The following is an 18,563-nucleotide window of genomic DNA, read 5'->3' on the forward strand; positions in this document are numbered from 1 at the left end:
AACAGAACCCCATAAGCATATAAATGAAATAACATGCATATAATCTATGCAGTGGCCTATATACACGTTAAGCATGATAAATATATATTTTCACAAAAAAACAAAGGATAAAGTTACTTTATTGTTAGGTGAAATGTTCAGTAACAATGTAACCTTTTAAGCTCTAAAAACGACAGAAATTCACCAGCTATTGTTAGAGTTAACTCGTGTCCAAAGGTAACTATAACCTGCGCCCTGCCAAGCTCAGTTTTCCCAGCAATAATTTGATTACAAACGTTGCAGTGATATTATCAATGCCAAATTCATACGGGGTGTCTTTTGGGAGCAAAGAAACCCAACTAGTGTGTACCACTCCCTAAACAAGTAAGCACACACAAAAGATACATCTAGTGAAACAAAGGGGGGAGAAATGTTTATCATTGTTGTGTATGGAAAAATGCTTTCTTTAGAATGGGAACCCTTGCCCACCAGAGGGTGGCATGTTTCATAACTGTGTGTATATATATCTATATATATATGTTCATATTCCCAGACTCTTTCTGGACAACAAAACTTAAAGAAAAGATTGATTACTTATCTCCTGGTGGTGCACCAGGGATTCGTTGATCCAACTAATTAAGAGACCGCAGACTTACTTATGGTGGAGATCCAACTTTTAGAAAATCAGATCAAGTGCACTCTACAGATAACCCTGTTCAAAAAATAAACTAGAGGAGTTAAATAGGACCACAAGTGAGACAGGAGAGCATCTCTTAAAATACTAGATCAACAAATTGAAGAAGAAATTACCAGTTTTTCACATGAAAAAGTATACCCTTATACAGCAGATGACTATCTGACTCAACCGCCGAAAAAGAGTAAAAGGGAAGAGAAAGGCTGGCGTCAAGGGACTGATGAGTGGAATTCTAATTTTGATGACTGGAGCAACAGGGAAGACTCAGACTGAAGCAGTTCAGACAGTCTTGGCAGAAACACGATGAGACAATCAAGAGGACACGGCTTCTTTTCTGGTCCACCCTCACAAATGCCTTGGTGGCCTCCCCAACCTCCCACATTACCCGATCAAATGCCAAAATGTGGCAATCAGGGCTAGCACTGAAGGAACAGTGTGACAATGATTTAGATGACAACCAACTTCATTCAGTGTCGATTTGTCATACCCGATGTCTCCACAGGGCCTTGTGGGTGTGCATCGAACATTGCCTCTAGAACGTTACGCCAGCCATTTTGTCTTTGTGCCATGACATACTTGTTTTTTCCTTTGCTTTGCACACCGTGCATATGCTGCCCAAGCTTGAGACTTCCCACTATTTCTCTTTATTTGCTCACTCAAACGAATTGTGCAAACACTGCACCGGTATAAGCAATTAACTTCATCTGTATTGATTGTTTATATTGGAGTCATTTGGGTTGAACACATATGTTTTGCCTAAAAGTTTATTTTGTTAAAACTGTACAATTACATTGTATACTCTTGGCAAATATCACGAGACTTGGAATAAGTCTGTTAGAATTTCAGATCGCTGCTAATGTCTGCAAATATAAATATATGACCTCTTACATATTTTTGCACTCCAAAATATATATGTATGAAACCCATATCTTGTATACTCCAAACCATACAGTTATAATATTCCTGAAAACACTGCACAGAGCGCTTATTAAAAAACCCGGTCTTTCTACCCTTTCTTCTTTTTTTCCTGCCAATTCATCGTCAAGAACGGCAATCAACATTGATGCCTTCCGTGACGACCGATCAGCGTTTACTCATTCAGTATATATTCCCGCCACCCGCATTCACTCGCTGTCATCGAACCCTTACAGCCGCAGCAGGGGAGACGCGTAGCGGCTGCACGCGTTGTTCTACAGATTAACTCTGAAGGTAAGCCTTTATGGCATGAGACTACCCCGATCTCTGAACCCTGATTCTTAAAGCCTCCTGAGTTATTTACGTATACTTACAGACACAATTTGCTTACGAGGCGGCTTTTCTGTGCCCTCGTACAGATACTAACAATGACACCGCCAGACACGGTATGTGTCCTTTGAATGCGCTGATATTGTCATTTAAGAACCCTCCCTGTTTATTTATGTATTGTGTCACGAACCTTGCACATACCCGACGGCTTATTTTTGCCTACATAAACTTATTAATAATGACATCACGAGTAGCGTGGCTCAGTGGTTAGAGGCGGCAGACCCGGAAGCTGAGATCGACCGTGGACCAGGGTCCGATTCCCCTCCTCGGCGGGTCTCGGGCTCAAAAATTCCACGGACTCGACAATTCTCGCTCCGGTGCCTACTCGACTCACAGGGTCACACTCTGCGACTCTGGGCAATAGCTTGCTTAATCTCCACTACGGCCCCTCGCGGCGGGATGCCTGGCTTTCACCTTGTGGACACCCTGCCGGGGTTTCTCACAGGGGAATACCAGGACGGGTTCCCTAAGCAAGCGCTTAGATACCGTGTCGGTGATTTGCGCTATATAAATACATGTACATTTACATTTACGTACATTTACACGCTATGTGTCATCTGAATGTGCTAATAATGTCTAAACAGAATAAAGAGTGTAACAGGCAAACTGGGCACTCACCCTGCAATTAATTCCAACTAAGCGCACCGTCCGTTACATGCACTCACACTCTACATATTTATGTAATGATGACATCGCATACCAACACTACTTTTTGCACATTATTGCAGAAAACCAAGAGCCAGGAAACATTCTGTTCCCAGTTTTAAAGCATCATCTCTGCAAAACTGCCAAGCATTTGAAGACTCTGCACGGGTAAAACTTACTCTCCAGATGTATAACATGCTGCACATATACCCCCATCTATCATGACAGTGAAAGACAGTAACTCTTTTACAGATATCATCTCCGTTGCTGTACAACAGGCCCAAGTATCTGTCCTGCCTCATCCACTATTGCCAGCCCTTCTCTCTCCCGCTTCCCTCACATGGAGGTAAGCTTCCATACTTGGAATTATGATTACCAGTAACATTGCTATTTTGCGGAGTTCTTACCCCTCCCTTTCTTTTCTCACTCCTGTAGTACCCGGCTGAGTTCAATGTGAGTATCCTTATCTTTATTCTTCTGCACTTGACCAGTGTTTTCACTCCATACATGTGACTGTGCATACAATTTATCTTTTGTTCCAGGTACATCTCCTTTTTGGGCCATCCAAGCGTTTATTTACAAATAGCGATCCCACTGAACTATAGTTTACACCACTCTTCTTTTTAATTTACAGATGTCCATATATCATTAGGTCCTGAAGAGACCCTGTATTTTATGGAAGGGTCGAAACGTCGTCGACAGTAAAAGAAACAAATAATTATCCCAACATTGACTATTGTTTACAGTGTTGTAGAAAATTGTTGAAAGCTTAAAATGGTTGTTTCTTCAAAGTAATGGAAACCATACTAGAATTGTCACTAGATGTCACTTAATTTCCCTTTCTTTGGTTCCAATTTTGCACAGGGGACACAAAGCACCATTTGTTATGTATATTTGAAACTTGTCTGAATATTTATTATAAACTACAAATACGCAATTACAGTGTGCTCGGCTACTTTTTGTCCGATATCCACTTGACCCTTGTACATTGCCATTGTGCATTCTTATTACCTGTATTACACACTATTGTCTCCACAAGAACCGGTGGTTTCAAGAAAGCAGCAGTGTTGTAGACCAGTGTGGAACTAAATTATGTGGGATGTGGTGGTCTTTCGGCCATGGTTTCTAGCTCATTCTCTCTGAGATCTTGTGATGTACTGGCCTCTGGAACATCCTTGATGATAACTGGAAAGGTGATTTTCTTCTTGGTCTCCATCGGAACAACAACCTGCCACTATTCCGTACCCCTCACGGACTTTCACTCTTCAAAGTACTGTGGAGTTGTTCTGAGCCCCGCTTAGTGGCTCGCCTCTTCAGGTATGAATGGCACCGCAAGCACAATCCCCGGCACTTCTCCTAGGGCATCTTTGCACAGAGCTACGATTTGAAGACTCTCTTTATTTACTTATGGTAATCAAACAACCATTTCTTGAATCAAAGCCACTTTGCTTCTGGCATCTAGCCTACACCTGGTTGATATCTGGCTTGCAGCACTTACATTTGCAGCGTTATGACGCTGTCCTAGGTATGGCTCTATATTGCATAGTAGCATGGTACCTTGATGTATGGCTTGATCAACAGTTTCTCGACCAACGATGTGCAGACTGTGTAAATGTTTTTATTATCAACTGCTTCACAGCAGCTGGTACTACATTTGGACTCCACATGCATTCAGCATCAATTCTGTATTTTGACGACGGTACATGGGATGTTAATCTAGTTGAATACAATGTCAACATACGCCACAATATATGTATACAGAATGTCAATACAGGTAAACACGATGTGGATGTACACCATGACAAATGTACACATAATAATGAGAATGTCAGTAAATGCAATATCAATGACCACCATGTTATATGCAAACGTAATAAAAAACTCGTAACATTGCTGTTAAATCCACCCAAGATGACCTGCCAATCAACCCAGAGTCAGAGATAAGTGGTCTGACTGGCCATGCGACCCAAACCCAAGCCTACAAATTGATAGGTTTCAGGTGGGGTTACACTTAGCCCACAGACAAGCGCAAGAAAAGGGAAAAACCAGATCAATCCCACAGATTGGCAGCTCCATCACAAAAGGTCAGAGGAGAATGCCCTCAATAAAACACATTTGGCCAAAGGGGCACGCGTTCCCAAAATACCACAAAGTCAGATGCCACATGTAGTTAGAAACACACTACCAATCAGAACACAGCATGCACACTACATGCAGTGATCACACGCTCCCCATGCCAGACATATGGACACACATACACTGGCCCTCATTGAGTCTTCACAAAGTCGAGAGCCACGGGTGCCCCTTATCAGATGGTTGAATTTATGGTACATGACTAGGTCCGGATTTACATGCTCTACAAGAAAGTGTAATTGGTTCATTGTACTTATTGAACTGTATACAATGCCAGACAAAACCTCTGTACATCGAGACAGTTTTTAGACACAACTCAGTTGCTGCTCTCCCAGAAGCAACATTAAATTAAACCAAATTGTTCTTGTTTTGCTAAATGCTTCCTGTCTTTTAATTTTTTCCAAGGTAAATTTATATCCAAGCAATAGTGACCAGCACAAGCAGTTTGCCTGGATCACAGCAAACTCTCTGAGAGAGCACTGTCAATCTTTGGGTTAGTAATCCCCTATCTCGACACCATTTGTATCATCTTCCCAGCTGGGGCACCCTTAAAAGACTATACTACATACAAAGTTTGATATCACACGTCTTTATTAGTCTACGTGCAACTCCGAACTCAACAATCTAAAGCAACCTTTAATGCAATACAATCTATCCATTACGTCATAGCTCGACAGAGTTAATCAGGCGGCAAAGAGTTTCAGTCATTGTTCATTTGCAAGACACTACAGGGAGCAGGGAAACAGTCTCTCAAACGCACAACAAGTAAAGCAGTAGTAGTATAAGCTTTATTCGAGATAACTTCTCATAAAAGCACAACATATAATCAAATACAATACAAATAAAACAACTAGTACATTCATCAATATACATATACAATTTCTAAAAACAGTTGTGCAAGCCAATACGATACTATGTAAGACAAATTGTACACAAATATAAAACCAAGTTACATTAAAATCACATTAAAATTACATTGATGAACTACATTAGTAAACCCTACCTATCGACCTCCTCCTAATGGACCAAGCCCACCCCAAATATTTAGACACTCCAAGAGCAATCGGCTCGTCAGTGGGTGTACATAGAATTCTCATAGCCACTACACTACGTTGTGTCCCAAGATTTTTGCAAACTGGGGTTAGCCAAACCCTCCTTGGTAACGAATAAGCATCACAGACAAATAAAAAATGGCCTAGACTTTCAGTAGCAGCTTTGCACACTGGACAACACTTAGAGGTCAAATTCTGCCATCCTGCAGTCAATATTTTTAAAGGGAGTGATCCAGATCTTAATTGGAAAAATAACTTCCTGTCCATTGGGGCAGTAATACTGTCCCAATAGTTTTCCAATGTTGGACAGATTTTAACTTCCAAAAAGCGGCCAGCCATAGAATCAGATCTCGTGGCCCTCAAAAGGCTACTATCCACCCAATCCCAATATTGAGACTTGAGGGTTTCTTTACTTGGGAAGACTTCTCCCTGGGGATTATCCCACAGATTAAAAAGGCCCAATTTAATTAACATGGCACTTAAATTTTTTAGCCAGTTGATCTTATGAAATTTGTCTTCCTTAATTATTGCCAGGAATCCATCTGCATAATGCTTAATCTCTGGAGTTGTCCAAAGACGTCTCCAGTGGAGAATGGGGCGCAATCGTGCTCTATCACTGATTGATCGTCTGCCTAGGTCGGAGAGCAGTGGAATTAGGGGGGTGCTCTGGGGTACACCCGTGATTCCTCTAAAAAACCTGTTCTCTGATGTCTGTAAGGTAGATAGGTTTTCCCAGGCCCACAACTCAGCCCCATATAGGGCCGCACCTAGAGCCTTTGCGTCATACACTATAAGGACAGGCTTAATGGGTTTAGTTTTGGATCTCCTATGTTCCCCCCGCAGTGCCCCGAGATTTGCTGGTGTTTTAATGCCGTTTTTTCCAGGTGATGTGACCAGCCCAAGCCATCTGTTATTTGGACCCCTAGGTATGTGAATTCGCTAACCACCTCTAGCTTGATGTTATTCAAAAATACCCTAGGGTGGGCTTTATGGCGCGGGGAAAAGACCATTAACTTCGTCTTGCCCACGTTTACTTCAAGGCCGTGCTCTTTACAAAAATCATCAAATATATTTAGGGCACGCTGTAAACCTGCAGGAGTCTTTGACATAATTAGTGTGTCGTCAGCGAACATCAGGATCGGGACCCTGACGCCCGCTAACGAAGGTGCATCTACACTAACATCTAACATCCTCCCCACAATCCCATTAATAAATAGTGAGAATAGTAGGGGTGCCATTGCACAACCTTGTCGGACCCCCCTTTCTACCGGGAAATCTGAGGATGCCTCGCCATTCCCACCCCACTGGACCCTTGCGAAATTACATTCATGCAATCGCATGATAAGGGTAAGGAGTTCAGCTGGTATGGCTAATTTATGTAATACCATCCATAACTTTTGCCTTGGGACCAAATCAAAAGCTGCCCGCAAGTCGACAAATGCAACATACAGGCAGCCTTTGCCAAGCAATACCGTCCTCCACCGCAAAATGGTAAAACGAAAGACTTGGTCAATTGTGCTGGTTGCCCGCCTGAATCCTGCTTGGTAGGGGGAAAGGGCGTTATTGTCGTCCACCCAGTCCATAAGCTGATTTACAACCATTTTCCCCATGACTTTTTGTATGGTTGCAATCAAGCTTATTGGCCTGTAATTAGCTGGGAGAGATCGATCTCCTTTTTTGTGGATGGGTATGATAATGGCACCTTGCCACAGCTCAGGGACCACCCCACCCTTGGCAATTGCGTTACCTAATAATAGGACATACCTCGCCCACCTTTTCGTGTCGTGTTTGAAGACATCTGACGGTATTCCGTCTAACCCTGGTGCCCTCCCCCCTTTAACAGAGCAAATAGCTAATTCGACTTCCTTGAGGGAAAACAGGTTATCAGTAGCAAAAACTGGCGGTAACACCTCCCCTATCCCGTCCTTCTTTGCTTCAGCATATTGAGGTCTAAAATACTCAACCCAGGCTTCTTCAGCTACATTGTTATCTGGCCTATCAGGGGTACTGCCTCTACCCCACTTAATAATCTTCCAAAAAAGCCTGGAATCCTTGCTACTGGAAGCCTCCTTTAACTCTGCCCAGTGCTCTTCATCCCATTGTCTCTTTGCCTGGAGGATACATATATTATAGGATTTTCTGGCTACACTAATCATAGCCCTCTCTCTTACTCTAATAGCATGGCCCAGTGCCAATCGAGCTGACCTACACTGTCGATTAAACCACCTGGCCACTTTAGGAAGTCTTTTGCCTTTAGTACTTTGTGGTTGCATAAAGTGTGGTCTTAGGAGGCAGAAAAACTCATTGTGAATATCTGTAATTTCCCTGGAACCAGGGATTATAGGTTTTGCCGCTTCCATAGAAATAAGCGCCTTATCAACCTCAGCATTAATAGTAATCATGGATTCTTCATTTGCTAAGACACTTGGCCATTTCAACCTTCGCATGTCGTTGGCCATTACTGGAAGTTGTTCATTTCTTGTGTGCATGTTTTGAGACCCAACACTCCACCATTTATGGGTCACACAAAGGGGATTGTGATCACTTTCCAATCTACCTTTAATGACCATATCAAAAACCCCCTGCCAGAGTGAAAGACTACATATAACATAATCTATTCTACTCCTGCTATGGCCATTATCAAAGGTACAGGCACCTTCTTTGTCCCAAGGTGTCCTCCCATTTAGGGCTCTTAGCCCATGCTCCAAACACATGGCATTTAGTAGCAATATGTCCTTCGTCCACCGCTTGATAGGATCTATACTCAAAGATGGTATTCCCCAAAGCATATCCTCATCCTGGCCTAGGGGATCATTTGTACTGTCAAGTGGTTCGAAGGTCCTGTTTAAGTCCCCAGCTACTACAATTCTATTACCTAGGGACTTAGTTTCTAAGAAGGAGAGCAAGGCCTCTAGAGTGGGAGAACTCCCCGAACTGGTTCCTCTTGCATAGATGTTATACAGATCAATCACATCCCACTTTTCTGAGGACAATCTTAACATTTGAATGTCACTATGGCCCAAATCCAACACTTTAATAGAAATGTCCAAATCCTGCTTTATCCACACTGTAAGCCCTCCCATTGGCCGACCCCTAACCCCTCTGGTAGCTGGGATTGAAAAATTTAAATACCCACAGAGGAAAACAGGGTCACAGGCCCATGTTTCTTGAAAGCAGCACACGTCAAACCCGTTAATAAAATCTACCCAGGTTTGTAATTCAGACTTGCTACACAGCCCAGCAATATTCCAAGATAGGAACTTCCCAGGACTAAACCCATCCTCACATACTCCATTTGTTAAAGAACATGGTTGTGGATTCATTGAGCTTGCATCCATCCCGACAAGTCTCTCACTACTCCTCATACTACCTCCATCCATATCATTATCAACATATACGGTAGGTGTAGGTAACTCCCCATTTCCGGCATTAACACTTACTTCCCCACATCCTTCCTCCATATTCACGATATCATCGCCAATATTCATGTCATCTAATGTTGCTCCAGCATTTGGATCAGGGTCATTAGAATCCCCATGTTGATTCATGCTGTTTCCTCCCCCACCAGAATCCATATGATAAAAGGTTTGTCAACATCTCCCTCTTGTATACTTTCCCTACTACAACTTACTTCAGTGACAGCCTTACTGGGGCACATTTTTTTGCTCACTTTCCTAAGTTTGTGTGGGGGTTTAGGAGGATAACATTTTCTAGGTGCAGTACTCCTTTTTCTTTTTGAACTTGATTTAGATTGGGGCAGAGAAACCGGGGCACATATTTCAGATGGGCATGTTATAGGGTCAATATGACTCACACAAGAAGATGTTGATTCTGCTACAATACCCTGGTTCTCCTTGTTGATGGTAACATCATGACATGTTTCGACTACAACAGGCAAGTTTAAAGATGATAAAGGCGTTACCAATGCAGGATATATTTGAACTGAGCGCTTGTCTACAGGATTTTTGAGGAGTTCAATAGACAATCTACGCTCAGCACGCCTCTCTGCAAGCGTTATCTCTTTATCGATGTCCTGTATGGGCCGGTTGAAGTATTTGTCTAGGGGTCCAATAACAGCAGACCCTGACCCAGACCCAGGCTCGTCCGTTTGGGCCGTCGGGACAATAGTACCTGGATATACAGACATACTTGAAGTCACCAACCCTTTTACAAAACTTAAAGTTTGGCACTTATCCCACACAACCCTTTCTTAGTGCAATATAAACCGTTATGGTCAGAGTCAGAGGGCTGGCCCAGCCCAGCCACCCTCGGCCCCGGACGGCCACAGACGGTCCCGCCCTTGTCCCGGGCTTCTCCCGGCGCGCTCCCGCTCGCTCCCGCGAAGCGGTAGCACTGGTCACCTTTAAACAAAAATACAGCAGGCACATAGACTGATAGGCCGGTGGGCGTGGCCAGCGGGGAGAGCAGCCCAGGTGTGGTAGATCGGGCGCGCAGGGACTCCTGGACACTGGAGTCCCTGCCTGTGTGCTCGCAGCCCCGCCGACGCTGTCACCTGCCCGCGTTCCTCCAGAAAATGCTCCCACACGGCCAGCAGCTTCAGCAAATTAAAGCGCTGCGGGCTTCCTTGGATGCAGGGAGTCGCTGAGTGATAGCAGAAAACCAAAGGGCCAGGTAAAGAGTGTCAGCACAGCACAAAATGGTCCCGGTGAGCTGAAGAGAAAGCCTGTATTTCAATCCGTTGGCGGGGGGCGTGGCCAGCGGGGAGAGCAGCCCAGGTGTTGTAGATCGAGCGCGCAGGGACTCCTGGACACTGGAGTCCCTGCCTGTGTGCTCGCAGCCCCGCCGACGCTGTCACCTGCCCGCGTTCCTCCAGAAAATGCTCCCACACGGCCAGCAGCTTCAGCAAATTAAAGCGCTGCGGGCTTCCTTGGATGCAGGGAGTCGCTGAGTGATAGCAGAAAACCAAAGGGCCAGGTAAAGAGTGTCAGCACAGCACAAAATGGTCCCGGTGAGCTGAAGAGAAAGCCTGTATTTCAATCCGTTGGCGGGGGGCGTGGCCAGCGGGGAGAGCAGCCCAGGTGTTGTAGATCGAGCGCGCAGGGACTCCTGGACACTGGAGTCCCTGCCTGTGTGCTCGCAGCCCCGCCGACGCTGTCACCTGCCCGCGTTCCTCCAGAAAATGCTCCCACACGGCCAGCAGCTTCAGCAAATTAAAGCGCTGCGGGACCCGCGAAGCGGGTCCGGCGAGGCGCTGAGGGCTTCCTTGGATGCAGGGAGTCGCTGAGTGATAGCAGAAAACCAAAGGGCCAGGTAAAGAGTGTCAGCACAGCACAAAATGTATACATCAATCGTTGTATCTCCTGACGAGCGCCTAGTAAAGCTTAGACTTAAGCAGCCGAAGGATATCCCATCCAATCAGAGCACTGTGAGACATACTGCGAGTAATAAATGCTCCTGAGTGGACAAAAACTAGAATATTCATCACATCAGGAGCAGGGAAAGGAGTCAGACACCAAAGCCATCCAACCATGACTAAGTGGCTGACCAAAATCATACTCCAAGTATAGGTAATGTATTAGAAACAATAGGTTTGGCCAACAGACAGCTATACCGGTCTGTAGTCAAGACCTAATGAGAAGATGGACAATTACACATGATTTTGAACATAACCAAAGGCGAATAAACATGGTTTCTTCCTAGGAGAAAATGAAAGGTACTGTATAAAAGCCTTATAGCTGTTACACAAGGACCAGTTCTCAGGTGACTCCGGTTTCATTAGGATATGTTTAAGAGCATACATATACATGCAATATTCTCATGGTACACGGACGATTGTAAAAGGACGCTCTTTTACGGTACAAGAATATCGGTCCACATTCTCTTCTCGAAAATGAAGCATTAGCTTTCACAAATATTTGCTTAACAGAACATCTTGATTGATTTTGAAATTCATTCTCTTCCAACAAATTTTCTGAGACAGAAGACATGAACAAATCTTTCCCTTACTGTGTAAAGAATGATTAAACACAGACTGAAATTTAAGCACAAACCTCCAGAAATGAAGCTCAAAGCCTTCACATTTATCCTTGCATTTGAGGCAGGGGGCACCAGATCCTAGTTCATGGCCTAAAGTAACCTGTTGGGTAAAGATATGGAGAAAAGGTTAACTACTAGGTTTCACCAATCTTCATGAATTAAAATACACAAAGGATTGCACAATATGTTTACTTTTGAGGCCTCGCCTGCAGGTAGTGAGCTTGTGCTGTCGCTATGGTGCCGATCTATTGTAATTGTAGTTATATAGCGCTTACTATCCCTGACAAGGTGTCAAAGCGCTTGTAAGCTAGTAGCACCCTACTCTGGAACCCAAAAAGGATTAGTGGTGAATTAGTATAGGGAAATATGAAATTAATTTGAACAGTGAACATGTGAGTGTTAACTGGATTAAAAAGGATAGTGGAGGGATAGAAGAGAAAACGGGCTAGAAAGCATTTAATTGGAGATCATAGCAAGATTCAAGATTCAAAAATACTTTATTCGGTTAAAAACAAGATAACCATGAAAGTAGCATGAAAGGTACAATTTACAAGAGGTAGAATGAACTTTTTTTTAAAATCACGAAAAAGAAAAGAAAAGCAACAGAATTGAATTCATATATACAATAAAAACGATCAATCTATTTGAATTGATTTACGGCACTTAAAAACTAATTTTAAAAATTCTGCAATTGAGGCAACCATAAAAACAGTTTCCATTTTCTGGCACTCTGTGAATGCTAGGCGGCATCTATATACTTTTAAATCCTTGAGGATAGGGATGATAAGTTTCTTTCGAGGAAGAGTATAACATTTACAAAAGAATAATATATGTATATCGGATTGTTGGGATACATCATCACATGGACAAAGACATAAATCCTTCGACCAACAATTCATCACGGGGAACGATAATGTCCTAAAGACAATATTCAATCTAAATCGGGTCAAAAGATAACGTTCATGATTGGACATGTACAATGAAAGATATGGCTGCAATTTTTCTCCACATAGAATGTCCTGGTGGATAGAAACAGTCTTTTTTCTCGCCTCTTCTATGTGTCTCTTTTCCTTGAGGTACGCCATACACAGATTTTTCAAATCTCTTCTAGGTATATATTCCATTGATTGTGGGTCCTCAAAGTATTGGAGGCAACTTATTTTTTCAAGAAAGTTTCTAACGTAGCCTATCCATTTAAAATCGCTGATATTGTCCAATGCCATAATATCCTCTAAAATAGCCCGATTGACAACACATTCATCATTTGTCCAAACCCTATGCCAAAGAAGGACTGGCTGAATTTTAATGGTATCGGTAACATAAGGTGTTCCCAATTCAGCATGGCATATCATCGTTGCAGTACTTTGGGGTACGGGCAGAATGTGGCATAGAAACTTGTTTTCCAAGATCTGAATCGCACTGATGTTTGAATACCCCCATAATCCTGCACCATAGGTAGCTACAGATATACAGGTTGCATTATAAACAGTTAAAATCTCCTTTATGGGTTTTTTACCTAATTTTTTCATAAAGCATTTTAGGGCCATAATAGTCTTAGAAAATAACAAAGATCTAGCATGAATTGCTGTAGTCCATGAGCCACTTTCATGGAACAATATCCCCAGATATGGGAAGGTAGGGGTCCTTTCTAGGGGATTGGAGTTTATAAAGATTGGCTTCACGTGCTTGCTTGTTCTGGACCCACAATACATTGATAAAGTTTTAGAACAATTGATTTTCAAATCTAAACCAAGCATAAAAGTGTTAAAGGCTGTAACCAAAGTTTGTAAAGCCATTGGTGTGCGTGCCATCAAAACAGCATCATCAGCGTACATCAGTGCAGGGACAGGCCTACCTCTCACCATAGGCATGTCTCTGCCCTCCTGTACGAGGTGCTTCTCCATGCCATTTATATATAACAAAAATAGAAAGGGGGCTAAGACGCACCCTTGGCGCACACCCCGACCAATCCCAAATTGTCTGCTGCATTCGCCATTATTCCCGTATCTGACACTAGCAGTGGCCCCAGAATAAAGCTCTCTCAGGAAGCATATAATGGCGTTGTCTACCCCCAATTCGGCCATAATTGACCATAATTTAGTGTGTGACACACAGTCAAAAGCTGATGTTAAATCAACAAAAGTGAGGTATAGACGTTTTTTAACCTTTATATACTTCTGTTGCAAGGTGAAAAGGTTCAAACCTTGCTCTATGGTCCCTAAACCCTTTTGGAACCCAAATTGGAAATCGCTTAACACCCCATTATCCTCCGCCCAGCTTTGCAATTTAACTAAAATCACTCTCCCCAAAATTTTTATAGAAGAGTCCAATAAGGAAATTGGCCTATAGCAAGTACAATTTAGCCTGTCCCCTTTCTTAAAGATTGGGACTATTACCGATGTAAACCAGGTAGGAATTGGGCTATTTACCAGAGCAGCATTGAAGAGCTGAACCAACAGTGGCCCCCATAATTCGATGTTAGCCTTATAGAGGTCGGCTGGAATACCGTCTGGTCCTGCTGCCTTGCCCCCCTTAGTCGCCTTCAAGCTTGCTGTAACTTCAGGAAGGGTTACAATTAAAGTTCTGGATGTATCTAAATTTAACAACCCCGCATCCTGGTCTGTTTCAGGGGTTAATTCCACAACCTTATAAAGGGAGGAAAAATGAGCCACCCACTCATCTTCTGAGATGGCAATTTCCATGCGTGCTTTTTGTTCATGTAAAAGGGGGGTATTAATGACCCTCCAAAAAGCAGCCGGATCCTTTGATTTTGAGGCAGCGCATAGGTTGTCCCAAGCCTCCCTTTTTATCGAGGCCTTCCTGTCGTTCAATGCTGAATTATAGACCTTCCTTGCAATTCTAATTAGGATTACGTCCCGTGGTCTTTTATGAATTGCATGTCTGAGCTTTGTCAAGGCTCTAGTGCACTTCTTATCAAACCATTTCTTATTGGACTTTAGGGAATTTTTCCTTTCAGCCCACAAAGCTTCCTTAATTGTACTAGAGATGATATTAAAATGTGTTATTATATCACGGTTCTCTGCGTGTTCATCTAGACAGATCAAGAAACTACTCATGCATTTACTCAATATTTTATGCTGGAAATCATCCGGGACCAGTCTGCTCCATTTAAGGTTGTAGCCATTTTGGGCACCCAACCTCACGTCCTGGACCATTTGGTTCGGACATTCTCTAGTATCGACTACAGCAAATAGGTTCTCCATTATTAATACTTGTGGCAGATGATCACTTAGTGGTAAGTCCATGATGTTTGCTCTGATCAATCTGCTCGCGGAGCTAAGTGTACATAGACTAAAATCAATAATAGATGAGGCACCCCGCCCAACAAAAGTTGGGGCAAATGTCGTTGTATGATGTGCTAACTCATTTGAAAACCCAAAGTTAAAATTAAAAATCATCTCATTTAGTGAGTCGCCTAATAGGGTATGTTCAAAATGCGTCAAATTGACATCTTGTTCCAGCATTAAACCACAGATACCCTTTTGGCCCTTTTTGCAGAGAGTGCAATTAAAATCACCCCCCCATAATAACATAACTTCAGCCCTCTTGCTCTTATCAAGTTCGTCTTGCATTTCTGAGGTTAGTGTGTCAAGTACGTCCTTAATCATGCTATCTGAACAGTTATTGTAAAAATTAAAAAGAACCACCTTTGGACCCTTCCTTGTATGTATCACTATTTTTTTGATAGTAACTAGATCCAGGGGAAAAAGAAATGTTATCGTATACTAGGAGATTAGATATGTATACAATCAACCCCCCCTTGGGTCTCCCGTGTACTCCACCCACCGCCGGGGTAAAGTAAGTTTTGTAGCCATTAAGATGTATCGGCGTGGTGGCCCAAGTTTCTTGAAGGGCTAATATTCCCACGTTGGTAATGGCCTCATCCCAGGTTGGATTGGTAATCTTTTGTTTTAACCCAGCCACGTTCCAAAAGAGCACCTTACAGTAATCTTTTCCTACAGGTGAAATATCTAGGGTATCCCCTAGACTTCTGACCAGGCTCCCTTGTATAGACACATCCCCCACCTGTATTTCTGGGGTTTCCTCAGACCCTAGACAACTTATAGAACCCAAGCCCCCAGGATTGTTAAACAGCCGGACATCTTCCTTGTTCTTAGGGAGTCAGTCCACTGCTTCCAAGCAATCAAACCGGTTATAACACGGAAAAAATGGAGGAAATTGCAGATTGCCTGTCCATTCAGGGTCACAACCTTGTGGATAAAAATAAGGAGGCCTCCCTTTGTGTTTCACAGTGTTCCAACCATCTTCATGCCTCCCATTCCACTGTGTGTTGTGGTAGTTATTATCAAAAGCCTGACCAGTATTACCACCATGGTGTCGTTTGTCCCTGGTCCAGCTCCACCTATTATCCGGTTGTTCACCCTTAGGGTAAAAGTAGGATAGTGACCTAGCCACAATAGACAAACCATAATTTCTTGGGGGCCTCGATGTAATAAATTCTGCGGTGCGAGGATTCTCAAATGTTATCACCACGCAGTCACCGTGTGTCCTTTTTTTATTATTATTATACCCCACCCAAGGAGCCCTTTCGACCATAAGGATGTTACTTTTAAAGGCTGGTGGGAGAGGGTAATTATCATTTAACCAATGTATTGTTTTATTTACAAGTCCCCCATTATTTTCATTTGATTTACTATCAGGTTGGGGGACTCCAGTAAGGACCACAACATATGGGGAGGCTTCTGGTGGTAGATGTATGTTTCTACGTGTCTCCCTTTTTTCAGCATTAACTTTATCCTTGGGAGTTTGTGTGGGTGGCACTACTTTATCAGCTGTGGTTGGGTTTTTAGATGTTAGTGTGGGTTTTGGGGGTGGATTAGTGGTGGGTTTTGGAGGTGGATTAGTGGTAACATCGCTTTTAGCAGCTATTGGTGGTTTGTTCATAGTTTGTTTATTTTGTGGAACTTTATTGTTCGAGTCGAAGCTAGGGGCACTAATGTCTTTATGGATGTTAGTCAGTATTTTTTCCAGACATCGTAGCCTAACCTCTATAGGTTCTAAGAGAGTTTTTAGCATAGCAAAGATATCATTATTATCATTATTAACCATGCTTAGGCTACTACTGTCCTCACCCCCTCCAGCTTGATTGTCAACTACCCCACTTAGTTCCAAGATCCCCTCCAAGCTACTATCCAAGATGGTTTCCTCTGGCAGACTTAGTGTTATACCCACACTTGCCCGGGGCCCACCTGCAGTATCATTAATATTGGAGTGAGCATCTAGGTTGGTGCTCACATTCAACGGAATCGGAACCAACTGAGTTGGGTCATGGGTTTTACTAATCTGGGGTTTTTTCCCTTTTTGAGTGGTCGTTTTAATGGGCTTTTGTTTAGGGATTGCCCCCTCCTTCCTCCCCCTTTCAATTAGGGTACTAGCTGTGGTTTCATTCTCGGTTGCAGCCGGGCCATTTTCCAGCAACAAGGAGAGATTTGGGGTTGCCTCCAGACCTTCCTGCGAGGCTGGTAAGTCACAACCCTGGTCCTTATGTACCATTACAAGTGTTTTTGGAGCGGATACATTATTAGGTGTGCAAGCTAGTGCAATATGGCCCAGAGAGGAACGCTTTGCCATAGCTAAGTCTTGAGACACCCTTCTATCCATCAGTATGATCCCTTCATCAATAAGGGCATTTGTGCGTACGATAAAATCATCTAAGGTACCAGTTAGTTTTTTTGCCCCAGCGGCTGCCATGCTTCTAGTCTGTGGATGGTTCATGGCAAGCCCGAAAAATAACCCACTGTACAGCAGGAAATGCTTATGGCCAATATCCAGTACCAATCTCAGTACAACAGGAACTCAGGGGCTCACAATGGTATGTTACAGCAGGATTTAGCCAACTTACAGTTATGCAGTCTCGATGTCCTTTGGCTACTTGCAACCGGGCAGGGTGTCTGGCACAGGCCAGGCTCCTCGGGCCTCTGAGGGCCTAAGAGGGCCCGCCCTTTGCCCGGGCTTCGCCCCGGGCGTCCCGCGACGCGGGTCTCCTTCTCCCTTTATCGGGCTGTCGCTGCGCCCTGCGCCCTGCTGGCGCGTTCCGCGTCACTCCGTCGCGCCGCCGCGGTGCCTGCCGGGAGTTGTGGTCCTCCCGGAGCGGCGGCGCGGTTTGCTGTACCCGGTGTGACTCTCGGTGGTGGGCGGCTTCCTTGACTGGACTGCTGGCGTGGTGTGACTCTCGGCAGTGGCGGCAGGTAAGTAATGGTAGTTCCCCCCGCTTTGCCGGTCTCCTTCTCCCTTTATCGGGCTGTCGCTGCGCCCTGCGCCCTGCTGGCGCGTTCCGCGTCAATCCGTCGCGCCGCCGCGGTGCCTGCCGGGAGTTGTGGTCCTCCCGGAGCGGCGGCGCGGTTTGCTGTACCCGGTGTGACTCTCGGTGGTGGGCGGCTTCCTTGACTGGACTGCTGGCGTGGTGTGACTCTCGGCAGTGGCGGCAGGTAAGTAATGGTAGTTCCCCCCGCTTTGCCGGTCTCCTTCTCCCTTTATCGGGCTGTCGCTGCGCCCTGCGCCCTGCTGGCGCGTTCCGCGTCAATCCGTGGCGCCGCCGCGGTGCCTGCCGGGAGTTGTGGTCCTCCCGGAGCGGCGGCGCGGTTTGCTGTACCCGGTGTGACTCTCGGTGGTGGGCGGCTTCCTTGACTGGACTGCTGGCGTGGTGTGACTCTCGGCGGTGGCGGCAGGTAAGTAATGGTAGTTCATAGCAGTAGGAGGAGGTTTGGGATAAATAA

At 44.3% G+C, this 18,563-nt stretch overlaps 1 protein-coding gene across 1 annotated transcript in view; it reads right to left on the reverse strand.

The window, feature by feature from the left end:
* TES (testin LIM domain protein) overlaps positions 1 to 18,563 on the reverse strand; it is a 213,790-nt gene that overhangs the window by 141,558 nt on the left and 53,669 nt on the right. Inside the window, exon 2 of the mRNA XM_078674357.1 lies at positions 11,820 to 11,905. Coding sequence (XP_078530483.1) covers positions 11,820 to 11,905 — 86 coding nt within the window. The remainder of the gene's footprint in view (positions 1 to 11,819; positions 11,906 to 18,563) is intronic.

This window comes from Lissotriton helveticus, chromosome 1_1 (genome assembly GCF_964261635.1).
Source record: "Lissotriton helveticus chromosome 1_1, aLisHel1.1, whole genome shotgun sequence".
Classification (NCBI taxonomy): Eukaryota; Metazoa; Chordata; class Amphibia; order Caudata; family Salamandridae; genus Lissotriton; species Lissotriton helveticus.